General features: G+C 37.1%; 1 protein-coding gene across 1 annotated transcript in view; it reads left to right on the top strand.

Moving 5' to 3' along the window:
* THSD7A (thrombospondin type 1 domain containing 7A) overlaps positions 1-23,915 on the top strand; it is a 225,482-nt gene that overhangs the window by 155,032 nt on the left and 46,535 nt on the right. The window contains exons 11-14 of the mRNA XM_063303716.1: positions 917-1,052; positions 6,673-6,776; positions 13,870-14,064; positions 16,664-16,927. Coding sequence (XP_063159786.1) covers positions 917-1,052; positions 6,673-6,776; positions 13,870-14,064; positions 16,664-16,927 — 699 coding nt within the window. The remainder of the gene's footprint in view (positions 1-916; positions 1,053-6,672; positions 6,777-13,869; positions 14,065-16,663; positions 16,928-23,915) is intronic.

Genomic DNA, 23,915 nt, shown 5'->3' with positions numbered 1-23,915 from the left:
TTTTTAATCACTTTTGAAAAATGCATTGAATTTTGGGAGCTATGGAGGAAATATTCTGATATTGTTACTTCGGGATTATAAAATTTAAATAAATGTTAATGTTTAATCTTTCTTCCTTCGTGTATATATGGTGGATTGAATCAGGCTTGAAGTCAGTAAGATAAGTGAAGCTTATGTCAATATGTTGAAGCCTGGATCCAAATCTATGCATTTCAAGAGAAGTATTTCTGATGGATGTGATCAACAACAACAATCCTATCAAAGTTTCTAACACTCATTAATTTCTTAGCTGGATCTTAGAAAAAGTTTATATTTATCTCTACATTTTAAAAAAGCTTTTAAAAAAGTATTTCTGATTTGTGCTGGAAATTTAGAAGTGACAAAGAAACTTCTGCCTATTATTATTAGATTTATAGAATCAAGTGATACTAGTATTTTTTTAAAAAGTTTGGTTTAAACTCTAAAATATTCCTGTTAACAAATAAATACAGTATGTGATGGTAAATGAGAGATATGCATGAAATGGTCTCAGATGCCTAAATCAAGAGAATGGCATATTAAAGATACAGCCTTCCAAAATAAGTTACTATGGGCATTATGGCTAAACTGAATATGTACAGAAAATCACTTTGAAAATAAATGTGATTACTTCACAAAATATTCAAATGTAAACTATGACATTATAACAAATGATTTTTTTTTTCTGTGTAAGTATTGCATCATTTGTTTATGTTTTGTTTTTCCCTAACATATTATCATGGCTCTTTAAATGTATTTAAAATGTGTTCTAAACTATTCAGCAACCAATAGAGCTATTTTATACAGTGTCTTTCTAATTTCTCAAATCTCAGTGCAGTGGTCCAAAAACAAGAGAACCAAAATGGAGAATACAATATATTTGTATGTTTGTTCACAGGATCAGTTGTTACAGTGACAAAACAGTCTCGACATCGAGTCATCTTGCAGCTCCCTGCGAATGGGGGTCGTGACTGCCCAGAGACCTTATATGAAGAAAAAGACTGTGATCCTCCTCCTGTCTGCTTGTTTTATAGGTGATACTTTTTTTTTAATTAAAGCTCCCTTTGACTTCTGTCACTCTAGAATACAGATGGATCACATTTTGGGGGCCAGGAATCAAACTTAAATGTTTTGGAAATGACCCATGTTACATACCTGGAGGGAGGTGGAAGTTTCTTTTGAGGGAAGCTGTACTTTTGATAGCAGTTTGCCATTTTCCTTTATTTATGAAACTGTAAGAAAGCTGTCTTATATACCTGACACTGACTGATCTTGAAAAAGCTAACTAAGGTTTTAGATAGATAGTGCTTGAATGGAAGATGACCAGTTAAACCCAGGGTTATATATGAGACTGAAAATTAAACAAAAAACAGAGAAGAAGACAGTGGCAAATCACTTCTGCACTGTTACCAAGAAAACAATATGGATTTATTTGTTTAGTCATCAAAAGGTGAGTTTGACTCAAGGGAGATTTTACCTAGCCTATCTTAGGACTTCCTTGGTCAGGAAGCATGTTGGTGGTTCAAAAATGAGATGCAAGGTCATTATTTGAGGGAAGGGAAATTAAAGCAGCTGGAGAATTGACTCCAGATGCTGAAATACGATTGAAAACCAGGGAGCTGGCAATAAATACCTTACAAGCAGTTCTTCTTTACCTATGTCTTTCCATGAAATTGACATAACAGAGAGCAAGTCAAGAGTTAAAAGTTGGAAATTCCTGCTTAAAATCTCAGCTGAGTTTTTATCTTATAGGGCAGATCTTATAACTATCACCTTTTTCTCTGTCTTTTCAATAGTTAGCTCACATTAGCTGGCCGAACTTTCCACAGCATATAAAATAGAAGAATTGTATACACTTACAGTGAACTCTTTATTCAACTATAGATCTTCATTTAATCAAAGCAGCCAGATATCATCAAGTGTAGATGAATGTCATATTAGTCATTGTATCTCATCCCCCCTTCAAGAAGGGAATGTTATCTCCAAAATGGCCCATTGAAGAGAAGTGGGCATCGAACATTAATTAACTATTGGGAGGGAAACAGAAACCTGAAACAAGGCATGGCTACCTGAATTCCATTCCATTCTGCAGTATTTGGTTGTAAGTCCTATTTGTAATTTGCTAGTGTTAGGGGTGCAATATTTTTGTAAGTGGACTTTTTTAAAAAAATGCCTCTTGAACATAATAGAAAGTGATTAAGTGGTATCACTGAAGGAGGTGCAGTTGAATTGTTTTGTCTTTGGAAGAACTTGGGTTTTTAAAGAAATATACTTGTATTAAGTTTTAAACACAGATCTTATTTTTAAAAAAAAGTAAAAGAAAAGAAGTTTCCTGGCTTGGGGAACATAGTGGCAAAGAAAAGCGGATGGAGTTGCTTCTGTCCTGTGTACTACAGGTTGGCCACCATATGCTAATGCTTGTAGATCAAGCAGTTCCTAAAGGGACAACCCTAGATATCCATCATGCAATCTCATACTCCTCAGTGCTTCATCTCTTATTTTGTAATATATTTGTAAAAGTGCTAGAGTGTCAGCACCTGATCATTCAAGCATTCACACAATCACAGTCAGGAGCCTGGGATTCCTTTATCTGTTTTAATGAAGTGTAATGAATGGTACAGAAGGCAAGCTGCGAATAAAGATTTCCCGCTCAAACCTAACTTAAAAACTACATTCCCTTAGTTAGTCCCCTTTCCCATGAAACCATGTCACCCCCCCTCCCATCCATATCTCAACCCGGTGTCCTTGATGTCCTCCATAGCCATAATAAACCACTTCACACTGCAACTTCACACCCCCTCCCATCTGGCGACATGGATTCCATTCCTTGGAGAAGGAAACGATGGTAGATGCTCCGATAAGGGTTTCTGTAAAACCTTTGATCAGGGGGATCTGACATAGAGTATGTTTTAAAGCTTATATTGGTTACAGGTAGTCCTCACTTAATGACCATTTGTTTAGCAATGGTTCAACTTAATGGCGGTGCTAAAAAACCCGACTTATGACCGGTCTTTGCACTAACAACCATCCCAGTGGTCACATGAGCACGATTCACGTGCTTGGCAACTGGCACCTTTACAACTGTCATGGTGTCCTGTGGTCACATGATCGCTGTTTTCGACCTTCCCAGCCAGCTTCCAGCAAGCAAAATCAGTGAAGAACTGCATGATTCATTTAACGACTGCTACAAAAATGGTCATAAAATGGGGTCAGATTCACTTAACAACTGCATCACTTACTGACTGAAATTCCTGTCCCAATTGTGGTCATTAAGTAAGGACTACCTGTAGATGGTAAAAGTCAACATCATTTGTATTATTAATAGTGACATTGTGCAGAGACTTAACCTTACTAACATGAAGTGACTCTTCTGTGGTCAGGCATATCACAGGTTAAGATTTCTTTTGCTTTCTTTATAAGGAAAGGAAAGGAGGAAACATCAAAGCCATGAAGAAGCTTCCTGATACAAATTTCTTTGGCCAATCATACAGTGCTGTCTGAGTTTAATTTTAACTTAGCAATACAAAAATGGCTTATTTAAACAGTGATATGTGTTGACTGTTTTCCACTGCCATTGTGTCCTCATTTGCAAATCATTGGTGGATTCATCTCATTGTGTTGAGTATGATCACTTACGGAATCAGGATGCAAGGCCAGGCTTCCCTTTTATCAGCTGTGGTTAGTAATTACCACTGCAATTGAAAGAAGGGAATAAAGAATCTTAAGTAATTTCCTGTGGGCTAACTATAGGCAAAATAGGGGTGATGAAATCAGAGGGTTGTCAAAGAACTCCTTTGAGGATCAGACATATTCACATCTTGTTCCATCAGCCTATGTACTGTATTTATGGATGTACTCCATGTAATTGATCTGTGCACCACATCCATCAGTCCCAATTAGGGGAGTGATCCAAATCCATTGCACTTTTGAAGACTTAGGTGTGTTTTAGATCTACTGTACATTTGACATTCTGCTTTCTCAGACCAATTTATCTTTTATAAGGGCAGGTTATATCCCATTCAGATGAATTGTGGCAGAACCAAGTTCCTTAGAGTTAGGAACTTCAGAGGGGATTTTTCCCTGAATATTGAAGATCTGGTCCAGAACTCAATTCCTGTAGAAGCCCATCCTTCCTGAAATACCTTTCCTTTTCCTTGTCAACACCATATAAATAAAAGTTATTCAAGTGATGAGCAACTTTGATCCTCTAACAGACATACCACTTAAATTCACAGGGAGATGGTAGCTCAGCTAATTGCTGTTTCTTGAAGGTACAATTACAGGCTTAGGGCTACCAAGGTGGGAGAGTGGGGAAGGGGGAGGAACTTAACAAATTTTTAAAAATGTGCACTTTAAATGTTAAAAGAATCACCAAAGAGCTTTCCCTTGTAACATTATTGTTTCTTTGGATATATTTGCCCTGCCCTCTCAAACAGCAACAACTTTATTTGACAACAACTTTATTTTGGAGTGCAGTTGTTTTCTGCCTAGTTTTTACAGTCTTAGCACTTGAGCAGACTGCCTGAGTTAAACATGGTTGAAGAGATGGCTGAGAGTATACCTTTATTTTGTAGTAGTCACTTGTTAGTATCTGTTTGCTATTGATGTAGTTTCTTAGTATCTGTGCAATTTGCTATAATTAATTGAAACCCATTAAGGTTGAATTTTGGGATGAAGAGAGGATAGAAGATCTGTGAGATCTAGAGTGGAAGCATCAGAAGAAAACATCAATACCTGTCTTGTGGTACTTTCCAGAAACAACCAAGGGCAAATGTACGTTTTTCAAAAAGAAGGATAAATATTTATAATCTTTGTTAGGAAAAGTCAGTGCTTATGACTGATGCCCTTGTATAATAACTAATATACCCATCATGATAATATCACACTAGGCATCTCAATCTGTTGAAAGACCAAGAGAATAAGGTGTACAACAGTAATCATTTTATTTATTTATTGCACTTTGAAAAGCTTTATATATTCTTTCAGAATTGAAGATATAATACAATGCATGTGGCAAAAAAATCTGAAAAATATATATAAAAGATAGAAATCTGGAAACAAAATCTCAGTAGTTTTTTATGTGTACAGTATGTGTGAAAACTGTTGAACATGAGAGGACACAAAGTTATGAATGCTCTTTTGAGAAAAGACTCATGAGATGCCTGCAGGTGTATGAATAAATTTATATAGCAGTAAATAATTTAATGTCATAGGTGTCTGGAAAATTCTATAAGCACTTATTTTGATTTTTTTATTCATACCTTTCACACAGTTTTTTTATTCAGATCAACACTGTCGCTCTTTTTAAGATTATGACTATTATACCTTCATTTTCTAATCATCATTAGAATGACTTCTATAGAGTCACAGTAGAAGCCCTCCTCTAGTTAAATGGGAGCTTAAGGGCACATACTCACCAGGCATCAGTTTTAAGTTTTGCACAAAATAATTTATGGTCATTCTGGAAATAAGTTTATTAGTGGTAACAGTGTATTTGTGATATAGCCATATAGGGTCAATGATGAGAAATATATACAGTATTTCTCCAACTTGGGTGTCCAGATCTTGCAGATCTATGCATTTCCGTTCCCCAGGATCATTGTAAGCCACCCAGAGTCACTTTTCTGTGAGATGGGTGGCTATACAAATTTTATGAATGAATGAATGAGTCATGCTGACTAGGGATAATAGAAATGATAGCCCAACAACATTCTGGGAACATAGACTGAGAAAGACTGTCTGATTTGTTAAGATCTAGCTGTTAGTAAGGTTATTACTTGGGGTGCTTTACTTTAGGCTGCATATATAGTTTATAAGACTGAATACTTTCTTTCACACAGAAAAGATACCTGCATGTAAAAGATGTGGAAAAGGAAAGCTAATGTCCAACTACTATCTGAAGGGTATAGTTGAAATATATGTTTATTCTCTCACAAGAACTAGGAACCTAAAATAACAAATGTATGTGAAATATATTTCATGTATCTAGAACATAAGCCAATAGTAGACAATTTCTAGTTTTGTATATTAGACACAGATATATGCAGTAAATAGGATTGATCATCCTTGGACAGAATGACAAATGTGCATTTATTCAATGAGCAAGCAGTTTGTAGAGTACCTAAGAGGCTAAGACCTTTGAGGTGGGTGTGCATTATTTAAAAAGTGAGTAGTGGTAATGTACTGTATATCATGACAAACATTAGAAATGCAAATAACCATGTAGTTACTGGCTACAAAAATTGCCTTTCAGCCACATTTTTTTAAAGATATGAAGATAATCTGCATAAAGATAACAGGTTTAATTTTAATTTCTACTTAAGTGAACAGAGCAAAGTATGGAGTGAAATGGGAGGTCATGAGCATGTTTTTCTATGTTTATATTCAGTTTAAGGTAGAATCTCTCGCAAATAATAAGATGTGATATCTATGTAGTTTTCTTGGTGACAAAAGAGTAGTTTGCTATTGCTTTCTTTTGGGATTATTATTATTGCAGTTTTGAAATTTCTTGGTGATCTCCCATCCAAGTATTAATCAGGTATGATCCTGATTTTCAGGATCAGACAGGATCAGCTTGTTGTTGCCACCTTGTTAGGCTTCTTCAGATTAAACACAACCATTGCTGTGACCTGTGTTTTTTCATTGTTGTTGCAGATGGAAGACACACAAATGGCACCGGTGCCAACTTGTACCATGGTATGTTCGGCAAGACAGCCCAGGTGCCCAAGAGACATGTGGTCCAGGTCTACAAGCAAGAGGTTAGAACCACTGAAACTGTGATTTATGATATCCGTCATATGCCCATTTTCACAATAGGAGGTCATTGTTGTATTTACACTTTCATGAAGATTTTTCCCTCTTCAGCTGTTCATGATATGTTGAATCTATGCTGGCTTTCTCATGTGTCCTGTTGTTCAATGTGTATAGCTCCAAGGCCATCCTTATTCCACACAATGTCAGCGCACAACCCCAGATTTAGCATAAAAACTGAAGAGCTCTAAGCAAGATCCCCTTGAGACCTCTTCAATACCCAGTTTGGAAAACCTTCCAGTAAGTTTACCAGTGAACAGCTAAGCAGCAGCGGGAAGCAATAGGAACATGAGTAGCAGGCTGCTCAGTGCTAAGGAGCACCAGATTATACTGTTGCTGCTGCTGCTGCAGCTCCCGTTTTCACCTTCCCAAAATACCTCCAGGCTAGGGTAGCACATCATTTTTCAGGCCAAGAGATGCGAGTGGCCTTTGACTAACACTCTGGGCTGCACTCCAGATAGTAAGCCAAGACAAAACTGGGGCCAGGATAAAAGCTCAATTTGATTTGATTTAATTTGCATTTTAATTAAACCAAACTACATTAATTAAACATGGTTAATATGATTGCTCCACGTGGGTTTTAATAATTTCCCCCTTCTTTCACATTCAAAGCTACAGTTTGGTGGCACTTTTAGAGGGGCTTTGGTGGGGCAGTTCTCTGGCTGTGAATAGCCCCGGGAGCTCTGCATTGCACTCTTCTGCTCTAAGCTGTATGTAGAAGCATTCATCCACTTGGTCCTGGGCCTTTCTTTGGGGGAGAATGTCATTCCTTAAATTAATAAATGAATAGTAAAGCAGCAATGGAAAGATTTGGCTTCAGCCTTGTCCTTTGCCCTACTGTGCCAGATGTGGATACGGAGTCTAGCTACATCAGAAGGGAATGGCTCAGGCATGCATATGCTTGACAGTTAATCTTTCTCATTTAGCTGGGGTGCTGTTTATCCTGGGTTAATTAGAAATTAAATGAAGATGGCAAAAATTAAGTGATAATGTGGAGGAAGCTGCCCTTGTCACTTCCCAGACGTAATTGGAATAAATGCATGCATGGCTATTATAATTAAAATAATATGTTTGTATTTTTCACGGTTTTTTTTTAATCACGCTGAGCTGGTGTGACTTCAGGAGTGTCAGAATGAATCAGAAAATTAACAGAAGGATTTGTCCTTCAAGACTCTGATTCTATCTGTCCTGCATAATTGTGTTTTTATAGCAAATCATGTCAATGTTAATGAATATGCCACAACTTTAATTGGAGGCCAATTTTCTTTTAGTTCTGTCAGCAAGAACATTTCCCCTTCCAACATTTTCCTCTACTCCTTCCTCCCTGACTTCTTACTTGCAGAGCTGTATGTACTTAACACAATAAATCAGTTCACATATTGTGCCAATAATAACAGCAGCAACCTTGTGAAAATAATGACAAAGTTTAGGAATACATGCCCAGAGCACCATCAAAACATGCAGGACATACGCAGGTGAAAAATTCAAGAGCCTAGTTAACTCCTTAAAATTCTGGTCTTTTTCAAAAGTTTTGTTAAATTCTTCTACACCTTAACTATCTAAATGTATAAAAATTTTCAAGAAATAACTCTTAAAAATAGCTTGAAACTCACAGCTGAAACCAGGCACCATCTATACAGTAGGGATTTGATGCTGCTTTCACATAGAATTACATCCCTGATCTACAAATAAAAATTGCTAGTTTGCTGAAGAACCTCCCCAAGGCTAAACTAACCATTATGTAAGATGGGACATGTCCTTTTGCTTCTCCAGAAAAAATAAGGGGAAAATAAAGATAAAGAGGACTCATGGCTACAACAGTTCAAATGGACTAGGTCTAAACAAACACCTCCCAGAATTCCTTTTGTTAATTGGGTGGCCAAATAAATTCGTTAAACTTCTGGTTGTTATATTTCATTAATACATTTTTTTTTAAAAAAATGGTTAAACATAGCATCAACTTCAGAAGAGCTTACTAGCCTCCTGAGCATCCATGGGTGACACAGGGGGGTAGTTTACAAAATCATGATAGCATCCACAACTGTGCAGTCAAAGCACTGTCCCCTTTTTACATGTATTGCCTGATAACTCATGGCTATCCTCTTGACTTTTTTGACACCTCTCCCTCACATATATACTAACTAGTTTTAATGCTACAGAGGGTGTGAAATGAGACAAGAGACCCATCTTGGCTGCTATGAGCTCTTTGAGAAAAAGTAGGATTTGTTGGAATTATCAGGAATCAACTCAGCATTGTCTCATAAGCATAAGGGGGTCTTTCTAGCAAATCACATCTCTGTTGTGCTTGTGGGATAACATGTGGGTCACCTGACTTCCTCTTCCTCCTCCTCCTTGGACTTGGGGATTAACAGTCTCCATTAGCCTTCTGGCAGACATGCAAGCAGGAGGTGCTGCAGAAATGCAGCTCTCCTCTTTTTCATCATCCAGTGATGATTAAGTGTGTTCTACTATGAACCTACCTGTATCCAGATCTACTGAATAAAAGTAAGCTATCTCTATTTTTCTTCATCTCACTACAGTGTGAAGACTGAATTTATTTTCTGAAAGTAATTAAACTTAATGTGCAAGTTCCTTTTTTGGTTCACGCTTCTACTCTGCAAGATTGCTGTTAGCTGCTTGGAGTTCTTTTATTAATCTTTAAAAACTCCATCAGGATTTACTTGTAAAAAATAAATAATAAGAGATATTTCTTCCAAATGAAACCTGGACTTAGAAAAGTCAAGATGGGCCTAATCAAAACCTGAGGCAAAGAGCAGAAAAGTTATCAGGGTATCTGTTCAGCGAACCAAAAACAAACTTGAAAAGAAGAGTAAAGTTCCAAAGATGCAAACATTTTTGTGTGAAAGCCCACACTTAGTTTAGTGTAATCTAGATATCTGACACAAGTTCATGCATCTAGGTGAAAACAGTGGAAGGAATCATCATCTCTTACTCGATACACTTGTTCAATTTATTTATTTTTTTAAAATGTCATGATACACAGAAAAAGGGAATCAAAACTTTACAGGTAGCTGGACACAGCTCTGTTGAATGAGTCAGTTTAGAAATCCAGGAGATTAGTCATTTTGTATTTCTCAGTAGACACGAAAATGTGTGGATAATAGATACTTTTTGAAAATATTGGAATTATCCTATAATATGCTAATGAGAGTATCAGGGCCCAGATTCTCTTCATAGAAGAAAATGACATTTGCAGTAATTTCAGAGAAAATATCTGCTTAAAAAAGAAAAAGCAGGGTCATGAAAATATTGTCTTTGAAGTCAGGCAGTCACAAATATACATAAATAAATAATGCATAATTTGTATAAAATATAAAATGCCTTAGAGCGATATACTATCATAAATTCAATCTTCTTTTACAGTTTGTATAATTTGGTAGTATTTGACTAGGCAATATAAATACTTATTTGGGATTTTTTTTTCATTAAAGCATCAAAAATGGCACCAATTTTCTTACAAGGGGCAGAATTTGTATTTAATTATCCACGTGCTATTAATTTATGAGTCCATGTCCTCTTGTGGTATAGTTTAAGCAATGCTATCAGCTATAATTTTATCAGTCTTCTATGTGCAAAATTTGAAGTTCAGTTTATTTCAGATAACTCTTTCAGGAAACCTGAGATGTGAAGCAGGTGATCAGTATGTTAAGTGAGCTGGATGCCTGTTAAAGTGGATATAATTGGCAATTGTATCCTTGTGGTTTATGGGAGTGTTTTACAATTCTTTGTGGTTAATCCAGAATAAGTATATTTCTGATTCTTAGTGCTAATGCTTGTAATCAATTTAATATGAGTGGAGTGATTAATTATTAGCCTGGCACAATGTGATAGGAGACTGATTTCTGGTCTCAGATGCTATTTGCACTGTGTCAGTAAAATGGTGGACTTGGCTAAGAGAATGTGCAACTTAAATTGTATTAGAATGTGTATAAATGAAAGGTTTCCAGGGAGAACACAGACTGGTATATAAGCGTACTACCATTTCACTTACTGTAGTTTTTCTTGTATGGCCCATTAAATAATTTCTCATTAACACATTCTGTTAATAATAAAGATATTTGGGGATCAGGGAGTGCTACCTATATAAAACTTGACAGCATTCATTCATTTCATGCCAGATAGCCATCAGCTGTGTGAGCAGCCCCACATGGTTTCTTTGTTCCATTTCTGAATCAGTTCCACATTAGTGTGTTCTCACACCATCATCTGTGCAGATGGACTGATTTATTTCTGACTCAGCTTTGATGAACCCAAGGGCAAATCTACACAGCTTTCCAGAAGACATTACCTGTATGGTTTTGCCTGTATCTCATTGTCAACCTGCCGGCTGAGGCGGCCTGAGGACAGCTTTAAGTTCTTCATGCTGGAATTGGTGTTTTCCCCTTTATCCTGCTTTCGAGCAGTGTTTCTCAACCTTGGCAACTTTAAGATGTGTGGACTTGGCTGAGGAATTCTGGGAGTTGAGAACTACACATCTTAAAGTTGCCAAGGTTGAGAAACACAGCTCTAGACGTTGCATGCAGGCAATGTAGGACACACTGATGCTTGTATTCCATGTAAACAAACTTGTTTCCAATAGCTTCTGCTGGTTTCCTGTGGACCCAGCTCCTTTCACCCAGTCCCTGACCTATTCTTCTCTCCCTCAATTCTCTTTTGGCTGTGAGAGAGACCAGAATCCCAGCCTTCACAGTCATTAAAAAAAAAAGTGAGATGGACAGCCAATGAACTGGTTGGCTGAAGGAGTACAAGCCATGGCTTGTGTTGTTTATTCGTTTAGTCGCTTCCGACTCTTCGTGACTTCATGGACCAGCCCACGCCAGAGCTTCCTGTCGGTCGTCAACACCCCCAGCTCCCCCAGGAATGAGTCCGTCACCTCTAGAATATCATCCATCCACCTTGCCCTTGGTCGGCCCCTCTTCCTTTTGCCTTCCACTCTCCCTAGCATCAGCATCTTCTCCAGGGTGTCCTGTCTTCTCATTATGTGGCCAAAGTATTTCAGTTTTGCCTTTAATATCATTCCCTCAAGTGAGCAGTCTGGCTTTATTTCCTGGAGGATGGACTGGTTGGATCTTCTTGCAGTCCAAGGCACTCTCAGAATTTTCCTCCAACACCACAGTTCAAAAGCATCGATCTTCCTTCGCTCAGCCTTCCTTATGGTCCAGCTCTCGCAGCCATATGTTACTACAGGGAACACCATTGCTTTAACTATGCGGGCCTTTGTTGTCAGTGTGATGTCTCTGCTCTTAACTATTTTATCGAGATTTGTCATTGCTCTTCTTCCAAGGATTAAGCGTCTTCTGATTTCCTGACTGCAGTCAGCATCTGCAGTAATCTTTGCACCTAGGAATACAAAGTCTTTCACTGCTTCTACATTTTCTCCCTCTATTTGCCAGTTATCAATCAAGCTGGTTGCCATAATCTTGGTTTTTTTGAGGTTTAGCTGCAAGCCAGCTTTTGCACTTTCTTCTTTCACCTTCATCATAAGGCTCCTCAGTTCCTCTTTGCTTTCAGCCATCAAAGTGGTATCATCTGCATATCTGAGATTGTTAATGTTTCTTCCAGAGATTTTAACTCCAGCCTTGGATTCCTCAAGCCCAGCTTGTCGCATGATGTGTTCTGCATACAAGTTGAATAGGTAGGGTGAGAGTATACAGCCCTGCTGTACTCCTTTCCCAATCTTAAACCAGTCTGTTGTTCCGTGGTCTGTTCTTACTGTTGCTACTTGGTCGCTATACAGATTCTTCAGGAGGCATACAAGATGACTTGGTATCCCCATACCGCTAAGAACTTGCCACAATTTGTTATGGTCCACACAGTCAAAGGCTTTAGAATAGTCAATAAAACAGAAATAGATGTTTTTCTGAAACTCCCTGGCTTTTTCCATTATCCAGCGGATATTGGCAATTTGGTCTCTAGTTCCTCTGCCTTTTCTAAACCCAGCTTGTACATCTGGCAATTCTCGCTCCATGAACTGCTGAAGTCTACCTTGCAGGATCTTGAGCATTACCTTACTGGCATGTGAATGCATGTAATTGGAATTTTAATTCTTGGGAAGCTGTTATTTGCAAAATAAAACATCTTCTTGCTAGGCCACAATCCTGGACATCATTGGGAGTAAATGTTCTTGCAATCAACATGAGAAACTAGCAAGAAAATCTACATAAGACAGGCTGCATAACTAGCTACCAAAAGCATTTAGTTCAGTTTTTGTTTGGGCATAATTTATTTAGAACTGGAATGGGCAGCCTTTTCTCTGTTGCATGAAAAGATGCTGAGGATAGTAGGCTGCCCATTTATGATTAAGAGTCTTACGAGGTGGCAGAATGTACTAGTCAGAAATAGCATGTGGCTTATGGCATGAAATGAAGTATCACTCCAATAGACACGTTCACAGGAACTTTATCTTGTACCTCTGTATGATAAAGGTATGTATTTCTATTTTCAAATGCCTTGAAATAGCATTTCAAATGTTTTCATCACTACAAATTTATTTATGGCACTGTTGTTGGAAAGATCTTCTGTGTTTTGTCAAACTTTATTATAATATTCAGATACACATTGCTCCTACTTTATTTTCCAAAGGGAGTTGTTTTCAGATTTCAAAAATTTTACACATGCATAATTACAGAATATTTAGAACTGGAGCAAAGAATCAGTTTATGTCTCAATAAATCTATTAATCTTGGAATTAGCTATACAGAGAAATTAAATTATGCTGTAAAATGGGGAATAATTCATGGCATTAGTCCTTCCTTCATAGAATGCTTGCATTGTATTTCTATGTGGCATTGTTTGGATCAAGTGCTGATTTGAATTACATAGGCGATATGCAGTATTCGGTGTTTCCTAATATTTGAAAATAAATCCATTGTGGAGAGTTCCCAGGGGAAATAATATTATTCATGAACATAGTGCCTTGCTTCTAAATCAAATGTGGGTGCCTGTTGTTAGCTGCTACATTGTCTAACCAATAAAAGGCCTGTCAGTTTGTTATAATTCCTTCTGCTTTCCTGCTTCCAGCTATTACTTGTCGCAAACAAGATGGCAGCCAAGCTGATATTGGTGAATGCCTTAAATATGCAGGGCCTTTACCACCCTTAACACAACTCTGCCAAATTCCTTGCCAAGATGACTGTCTGTTCACAAGCTGGTCAAAATTTTCTCCCTGCAATGTGGACTGTGGATCAGTTAGAACAAGGAAGCGTTTACTTATTGGTAAGAGTTAAAGCAAATATCTGCATCTGCATTGTTGGTAGTAGTGTTGGTGGTACTAGTAATTATAATTGTGGTCACTGGGAAATAAATTGTATTTAGCGTAGATCAACTAAAATCAGTAAGGCTCAGATTCAGTGACGTCCATAGGGATGCATGTAAAAAGGCAACCTGGCAGCCAAAAACATGCAATCAAAGCCCTGCCTCTTTTTACATACGTTGCATCACATGTAAAAAGGGTGGAGTTTTGAATGCATAGTTGTGGTTTCCATCATTTTTAAAACCTCTTCCCACCCCGGTAGACATCCCTCCTTAAGACATGTTTGCTTTAATTATGACTAAGTATTGAATCAACCACAAGCAGTGAGCAATTGTGCAGTTGTAAATATGCTTATGCAGAAATTGAATTCTATAAGGTTTAATCACAGGTAAGTTGATATGGGATTTCGCTATTTCAACCAGTTGACTAACATCACAGAGCAAGTGTTGCTGGAAAACAGGGACACCAGAAGAGCCTTTCTTTCATGAAAGCTGGATTAGTTTACATTAGCCAAGATTCTGGTTTTGTAAATAACCCATATGGAGCAGTCTATAATGTTAGACATTTATGTTATATAAGAAAGATACATGTATTTCAGATTTATACTGTCTATAACTCTGTAATTGTATATATTAATAATTTATAGGCTCCTGAAAACCTAATATCTCATTTGACAATAGGTATCAATAAATTTTCATTTAGCCTCTATTTCATTATTTCTTTTAATCCCAAAATTTACAGATAATTTTTTATGGATCTTATTTTTATGTCACAGTCATGACACAACTGGGAAGACTTGCAAATAATGAAAGAGGTATTAAGATTTTCCATTACCAATAATAGTACTTTAGTTATCACCAATCCTACAAAAAATTATATTTCTTCTTCCATCTTCTACATGTGCATGATAGTTAAAAATAATCTTTACAATGTGTTAGACACCAGTAATAAAAAGGGACGGCCCTTTGTATGACAATGGATTTCAATCTTATTTTTCATGATAGTGTTCTGTGTGAAACTTCAGAACTGCAGTTTCAGATTCACTCAGAATCTGTAGCATGTCCATTAATATGAGGAGGATTATGAAAAGGAAGTTCAATATTTTGGGCTGCAATCTTATGTATAGTTTACCAGCTTCAGTCAAAGTCAGTGAGATTTTGGTAGCCAGTGCCGTTTTGCTGAACAGACAGACAGCTTTAAAGTCTTGACATCAAGAAAATGCATCCATTTGAATGTAATGGAAATAGTGACAATTAAGAATCTAATTAGCCATAGCATAGACATTCCTATGCATATCAGCCATGCATTAGGAAGATTCTACATAATCCAATTAGGAAGATTCTACACAATCCAAATTGCAAAGATAAAGCAGTGAAAGAAATATTTCTGATACAGAATTTGGCATGACTCAGTAATGTGTTTATATCCATCCAAACAGAGGCTGGTCAATTAGTAGCCCAGGATCTCTTCTACGAGCTATGGTGATTATTCAGGTACATTTGAGAGATTGTTCACCAGAAAAACTCTTCAAATTGAGACAAGTTATGAAGGCACTTACTTGGCATTGGTCCTATGAGACAAGGTGGAATTGTTATTGCCATACCATCCATTCTGCTGCCCAATAGCATCCCTGTCTGAGTTGGCTAAGATAATTTATTTTATATAAATTATAAAATAAAAACCAACAGTTTTAACATCCATGTTTATTAGGGCTGGTTCAGAATTATGTGGCTTCCAAAACAGCCCAACACATGAGGCCATGGCGAAGATAGTTTAGATATTGAGGGAAAAGGTTAGTCATCCTACTGTTGTGGTCAGACCACAATCTGGTGAAGTTTGGGCTCAGTGTGATGTACCCTTCAAGCAGTAGTGCCTACTCTGAATGCTTTCCTTACTGATATTCAAAGAATGCTTACTACTTCAGTCTTTTTAGACAGGTATAATTTCTCTACAATCTATTTTAATGTATATGTTTTTAATTGACTTTGGAAAAAATGTTTTATTATTGCATTTAAACTTGATAATTAACTGCTTTAAGATATTATATGAGAAAGCCTGAATATCTCTATCTCATCATCATGGTTTGGAAAATAATAAATACATTATAATTTTTATCTATTACAGAGAATTAAAACTATAATAACACCTAACATGTGGCATATTGAAGTTAATGGTACAATGCATCAAGTCTATATTCCACCACACAATTGTCTTTATAGTGGCTAAGACTTAGAAAACAATGCTAACATGTCAGTCTATTGAACTGAATTCAGTTCCTTACTGCATTGGATTCAGTCAGTTATAAGTAGACACACTTACTCAAGGAGACTTATCTTAATAGCATCTAAGTCAAAGGCCAATAATTTCTGTGGATCTCCTCCTGAATACTATTAAGACTAAATTCAACCCTTATCATCAAATAATTTACTTCCAAGTAAATATATTCAACCTGTCAGTTGAATAATGCATTTTCCTGTGTGGGTAATGTCATTTTTGGGTATCGACCAAATGTTATACCAGATTCAAGAAAACAGTTTCTGAAACTCTTTCTCTACCTTCCAGGGAAAAGTAAGAAGAAAGAGAAATGTAAAAATCCTCAACTTTATCCACTGATTGAGACCCAGTTCTGCCAGTGTGACAAATACAATGCTCAGCCAGTTGGGAACTGGTCAGACTGTATTTTACCAGAGGGCAAAGTGGACATGCTTATGGGAATGAAAGTTCAAGGAGACATCAAAGAGTGTGGACAAGGCTACCGTTATCAAGCCATGGCTTGTTACGATCAAAGCAGTAGACTTGTTGAAACATCCCGGTGCAACAGTCATGGTATTTAAAATACTCCTCCTCCTCTATAAATTTCTTCTATATTCAGTTTTTCAATAGCTCTGATAGATGTTAGACTATAAGTATTATGGTATTAAATACTTCTTATCTAATTTGTTGAAAGAAGAAAGTTTCATTTATATCTGACAAAGACCAAATTGTGTCATGATTTCTATCTCTCCCTCCCTCCCTCTCTTTCTATATTTTTATCCCTCTGCTCAGTTTAAAATTCAACAAATCCTGCAGATAACTACAGATGTCAAGGACTCAAGCGTCTGGGTCTTATTTGGTCTGTGGTTTGACCATATTGTTTTAAACTTCTTTAATACATAACTTGTACATGCTGGGTAAAAGTGCAGTAAATGCATGCACTGAAAAGTTTTCCAAATTTTATCACTACAAAGGGTTGTAGCAGTGATAGTTTACAAAAACTGTGTAAACTGTGTGGTGAGGGTCGGTTTCACATGCATTCTATTTAGTGTCTACAAAAACAGTAATAGCTGTTAGTAGTGATAATGCTGGTATATAAGGGGAGGAAGAAATTGATAACTTCAAATTAACTTTTTGTAAAATGAAGGAGATATAGTTAATGCCTTTATGCTATTATCTGTTAGGAAGTGCTTGACTTATTTTAGGATCAAATTAGAATAAACTTTGATATGTTAGAAAGTGATGTTCCCCAATTTGGTGCCCTTCAATAGTATAAGAAGAACAATTTCATGCTGGCAGGGAATTCAGGGAGTACTAATTCTAAGTTATCAGAAGGAGAATTGACTGGGGAATGTTGTTTATAGCAAAAAGCTTTAAAACGGCAATTAATGCCTGATGGCTGCTGAATATGGTATGCTGCATTTCTTCCATTATGCCTCATAAGGCCTAAATGTATCATATAACATCACTCCATAAAATAAAATAAAATAAAATAAAATAAAATAAATAAAATATCTGCTCCATTTTATTCAATGGAGTGGGAGAACAGTGATGGCTTCAGGACCTGAGACTAAATTTTGCAGATTCCATCAGCAACCCTTTAACGTGCTGGTGATACAGAACTAGATCCAGACTAAATTGTATAGTTTAAATAGTTTCTACTGAAATAAATGGGTTTTAAGTTAGGTGTCGCTTCCAGTGGATTTCAGTGGGCTCTAATGTCAATCAGCGTAATCTGGTCATACTCCATTACTTTTTTTTTCTAGTGATGCCACATTTTTGGAGCAACCTCAAAATCACTTGGTTCTCCAAAGTTGTATTTTTTGGAAATACAGGCGATTCCAGTTTTAATATACTTTTTGTTCTAATATATTTGCTACTTTTCTGTTAGAGCTTTAATGGTGAGTTTTTAATTGCCCATTATTCAGCTATTAATTTATGGTAGGTATGCATTTTAAATAATTGCTTCTATCCATAAGCTGCTTTCAGCGTATTTTTGAGAGATGCACACCTCCCTAATGGATCAGGTTTGCTATCTGATTTTGCTTATTGATCCAGCATTGCTCTCAGATGTTAAGGTGCCTTTTGTAGTTGAAAGCACCTTTTACCCATCTTGGGTGGCACCTGCCCCCTGCTTGGTCACAACCATGCATGCTTTGGCCACCTTCTGTTCAGGCTATTGCACTGTGTTTTGTGAGTGGGAGATTTCAGAAATGCCTGCTGATTCAGAATAGGACCATCAAATTATTGATGGAGGCAGGGTCATTTAACTACTTCACATCCATGCTTTAACAGATGTACTAGCTTCCAGTCAATTTTAAGCCAAGTTTAAAATCCTATTGCTTTTACTCCTTTAAGTCCTAATTCTTGAAAAAGAGTTGAGCTATCCATGCCTTAAGGTCTTCTTCAAAGGCTCTGAGAGCCAGTTTGGTCTAGTAGTTAAGGCAACGGGCTAGAAACCAGGAGACTGAGAGTTCTAGTCCCACCTTAGGTATGAAAGCCGGCTGGGTGACCTTGGGTCAGTCTCTCTCTCTCAGCCCAGCTCACCTCACAGGGTTGTTGTTGTGGGGAAAAGAGGAGGAGGAAGGAGTATTAGGTGTGTTCACCACCTTGAGGTATTTATAAAAATAATAAGGTTGGGATAGAAAATAAATATAATTAAAAAGTAAGATTGGTTATTAATCAGGGAAAGGGGCTAGTAATGTGCTACTTAAAGAAAAGGCTTGCTGCTATGAACAATCAACATCTTCCTTGGGGACTGGTTATTGACTCAGGCTTTTTAAATTTTTCATGTCATCTGGAGTTGTTGTGAGTTTTGTTTTTTTCAGATGTGTTTGGCTGTTTTTCAGTTGTATGGTTTTGTGTTTTATTTAGTCCATCAATTGCTTTTTTATCCTTTATTTAAAATGAGCTGGAGAACTTTGTATTATGAGGCAGTATGCAAATGCTGTAAATCAGTAAAAGTGAGGAAAGCAAGATTTAAGTACTGTAAATAAATAAACAAAATATATTTCGGATGCTGTGCTTTATCAACACTTATAAGTCAGAGAAAAGTAGAAGGGACATTGATGGCTACAGCTTTGGATGGGTGCTACTCATTAGCCATAATGTGAGATCTCCTAGTCTGGATGTTGGTGTAGACCAAGGACACCCAAGTTAAGCCATGGTATATTTACACCATAATTGTAAATGATACAATACCTAGTATATTTTCAAGATGCCCTTCTTGAATACCAGCAATTTAAGATTTCAGCATTGACATACAAAGAATGCTAGTTTTCATAGCCTTTACTATGGATGAGAGGGATGCCCAACTTTTCCAGGCTTCAGACTGCACTTAGCTCATGAACTGCATCCTGTGATATAAACTGCAAAAAAGTGGTGGGTAGATCCAGGACTAAATCTCAATCTAATTTCATGTCATTTGCAGTTTATTTAATAAAAATTAATATAATTACTATTTATTCATGGCAATCTATACTGTAATTTCATTCAGCCATAACTGAGTAATTTTCCCCTTTAAAAAATACAATTTAGTAACATTTTGGAGGTATCTGGAGGTCAAAATCAAAGTCAGTAGAGGCCTAGGACCTTAGGCTGCATACTTCTCCTCCAGACCATTATGTTGGACTAATAGTTTACCCTATTGAGATATTACAGATGTACTTAAGTTTCTCAGATGAATGGTGGTGATAAGTTCATTGATATTGCCCTTGCAGAATTTCCCCAGAAGAGGCTGTAGCACACATAATAATACTTAGTTGTTCTCTAGTGTATCTGAACAACATTCTTCATTCCCCAATGAAGTTCTTCTTAGTGCAAATATCTGTTCTATAGGCAGACCATTGTTCTACTGTGGTTCTGTAGGCACACTGTTGTGATGTCATTGCCACTTGGAATGAGCTTTTAAAACATCTGTTGTTAAAACCTACTTTTGAAGAAAAAAAGCTTAGTTTTTAGTCTGCCTGAAATAAATGTAATACTTACAAATTGTTCAAAGCAGGTATTGAATGTCAGTGCATCTCAAAACAAGCTCCCAAGTGAGAAGGTTGTCTACTGAATATTTAAGGTGTGCTGTACAAATAGCCACAGCAACATTAAAGATGTTCTCTTTCTGCAACTTATATATCATTTATGCCTTTATTTTCTGGTGTACATTGATGTTTCATTGATAGTATGTATTAGGACTATGCACAAAATCAGATTTGAAGGCAAAAAGTTGCTTCAGGGCATGGATGTAGCACCTGTCTTCAACTCCTTAAAGTAGCTGTGCCTTTTCCTATGATCTTGTGCCCCCAGGAAAAGATTTACTTGGTTTAAAGAGATGTAGAGAGGTGCCAAATTTGCACCTCATGCACTCTAAAGCAGCTATTTGCTTTTGAAGAACTGTACAGTCTTCATATCCATGCTACTGCAATATTTTAGCCTATCCTGCCCTGGGCAAATTAGCTGCCTTTTCCCCCCTGTGGCTAATTCTAATTTTTTTAGTCCATGTCCTCCATCATATTGCTGTCTTGTTCATGATTAGTAATTCACTTTACTTACCGTTTTTATAGGCAACCTGTAGACATTTCAGTGGAAATCTGAATGAAGTATAAAGTTTGTCCCTGTGAAGAGAGATGACCTTATAGATACTCTGTCCCAACCTGTGAAAAGCTATAAAGGTTATTACCTGCCTATTGAATTATGCATGGAAATCAACCAGGAGACCTTGAGGATGGCAAAGAATGATGAGGTTTACTCATTTTGCCCATACCTGGTTCATGGTCTCTCAGTTCTTCTCAGAACTAATTGACACTTCCATAATCTTTTGAAAGATAGCCCAGGCCCAGTGATTATTAAAGCACAAATAACTGAGGAAGAGCTTTCTCTGTCCTATAGAGTTGTAGCTGGCTTACTATCCGAGGCTGGCATAAGGCCCTTCAGACTGTGCAGACAATTTATGCCTCCATAATAGATATGGATTAATGATGCTCCGTTGGGGGGAATAGCAGCCCCTGCAATACAGATTAAAAATCACATGCCTCCCATACATACAATCACCACCAACCTCCATCTTCCACTGCACAAACAAAAAGCATAAAATCAAATCTAACACATATCCTGGATATCTCAAAAAAGATGTCACATGAAATTAGTATGTATTCTATTTTTTCATCAGTTATAGCTATCTTCAGTAGGATTTTTATATCTGACCATCTGTCATTGTTTATTCAAGACTCTTTTTGCTAGTGGTGCTGGTGGTGATTATTTTGGCAGGAGAGCCAGTATTTCCATCAAATATTGAACTGAACACTTGAGATTCTGCAAGTATTATTTTGGTCATTTACTTTGTAATATAGACAAAACACTGTCAGTTGCTTGCATGATTTGTCATTCCAGTTTGTAAATAACCATGTAATTTTGGAGACATTGTTGGAATTGAAGATCAAAAGGGCCTTAAGTTGTATTACAGATCAGTCTGTGTCTTCAGATTCAGAGGCTGAAGAGCTTGACCAGACTGATTCTCATCCTGAACCACAGGAATTAACTGAAATGAGGGCACCCATGGAAGAAGCACTTAAGGAGACACAAGTACAGGCTGAGTCAGCTGATGCAGAGTCTAACAAGACAAGATCCTGAGCCCAGCAACTCACCACATATTTATTATGAATGGAAGAGCAAAGAATGTCAGGAAGGGAGGGAGGGAGGGAGGGAGGGAGGTCTGGCTCAGCAAATTAGTCAAGCTGGTGGTCAGGGCTATAAAAAAGAGACATCTTGATCAGCACTTTGTGGCAAATTATGTTCTAATTCCCTACCTGTGATTCTGAACACCGTTTTTTAAAAAATGGTTCTGGAAACTTAAGCAACAGGCCGTAGTCTCTGGGAAAGGGCAAAGTTGGCAAGATGGCAGATGGCACATCACAATTCAAGTCACATCCTTTTTGTGCATGTGTCACTGCAGGCTATTCAAAGGGGTAGGGTTTGCATGGTGATGTTTTATCTACCATCTTGATGATCTTGAGACATCTATCCTTGAGACAGTGCTGACAACAGCAAAATCAACTACTTCAGTGCAGGACAAAGAATAATAGATTCAAGTTACAACAAGATAGATTTTAATTGCAGAAAGAAGGGGGAAAACTAACAGTAAGAGCAGGTCAACTATGGAACCAACAAGCTAGAGAAGTGGTGGGCTTCTCTTCATTGGATGTGGCCAAGTAGAAGCCAGGCAGTCATCTGTCTGGGATGGCTTATTTTGGATGTTTACACTGAGCCAGGTTTTGGATTTCATAACCTAAATGGCACTTTCCAAATCTATGGCACGTTCCCTTTCAGGGCATGCAGCCAATCAGTGTGGTCAAATGCTAATGAAGTGGGCCATCATTACTTTAGTGCCTTCTTGGCTATGCAGTCATAAAGACAGAATCTGATTGTAACAATTATTCTTCCTTTTTAAAATAGCACATTGCTGCTGCATCTGCCATGAGCTATTGCTAGAAGAATACTATTTCCACTGACCTTTGTATGTCATTTTGGAGTTCTCTTGAACTGCAAGCTTTTGGGAGAAGTCTCCCTTGCCCATCCTTGAGCATGTCAATGCTTCAGATATAGAACAGTTCCACTGTTCTTTTTCCTGCCAGACAATATTCTCTAAATTTAACCTCAGTTTATCCAGACTATAAATCAAGGTAATCAATTCCAGTTCAGATATAAACATTCTTTTGAAATCGACGAATGCAAAAAACAATGAAGTCAAAATAGGATCCACTTGATAAATAAAACAGCGAAGTTTATAATATGTCATTTTCTCTGTGAAATCATCCTTCAGACTCCTGGAGATCATTATATTGGCAGGGCTGGTAAAAACTATTCTAGCAGCCTCACAGCTGCTTCCACTGTTTTGGAACCAAATGATGGCAGAACCCTTTTTATCACTGTAATTCAAGATCATGATATCTAATAGGGCCATTGGGAATTCAGGATATCTTCTCTTGTAACTCTTCTCTTGGTCAGCACTCTGATGCAACCATGAGATTTAATGTTTTTACAGGTCATAATGCCCTTCTTAATTCATGTCAGTCTGTTTTTAAGGCCTCAGGCACATGCAACCAGTCTAGGATGGCTTGTCAGCTGCCTTATTAGTGTGAGATTATTTTCCCCTTTAGCATTAATTAAATGAGATACATTGATTTGTACTGACTCTACACCGTTTTGTGTGGTTGCATGGCTTAAGCAAGGGATTAGAGGAGAGTATTGGAAAATGTTTCTAGAACAGCTGTTGGGAATATCATTGTGAAGTACTGAATTTCTTATTTTATTGCTTGTGCATTTGATAGTAAATTTCAGATGTTATAAATGATTCCATATGGTTATAGACAACACTTTATTGTTTACTTTGTGTATTTTTAACATTTTAAAATGTTTTTCAATATGCTATCCTGCAGCTATGAGGCAGGAAGGCAGAATGGAATAGAATATTTTTTTAGTTGTGTGCTTTGCACTATACCTTAATCAAAATATATAATTATTTACCCAGTTGTGTCTAAAATTACGAATTTTGTTGTTAGCCACATCAGGT

This window comes from Candoia aspera, chromosome 4, assembly GCF_035149785.1.
Source record: "Candoia aspera isolate rCanAsp1 chromosome 4, rCanAsp1.hap2, whole genome shotgun sequence".
In the NCBI taxonomy this organism is placed as follows: Eukaryota; Metazoa; Chordata; class Lepidosauria; order Squamata; family Boidae; genus Candoia; species Candoia aspera.
This window is presented reverse-complemented; position numbering and strand designations above follow the sequence as displayed.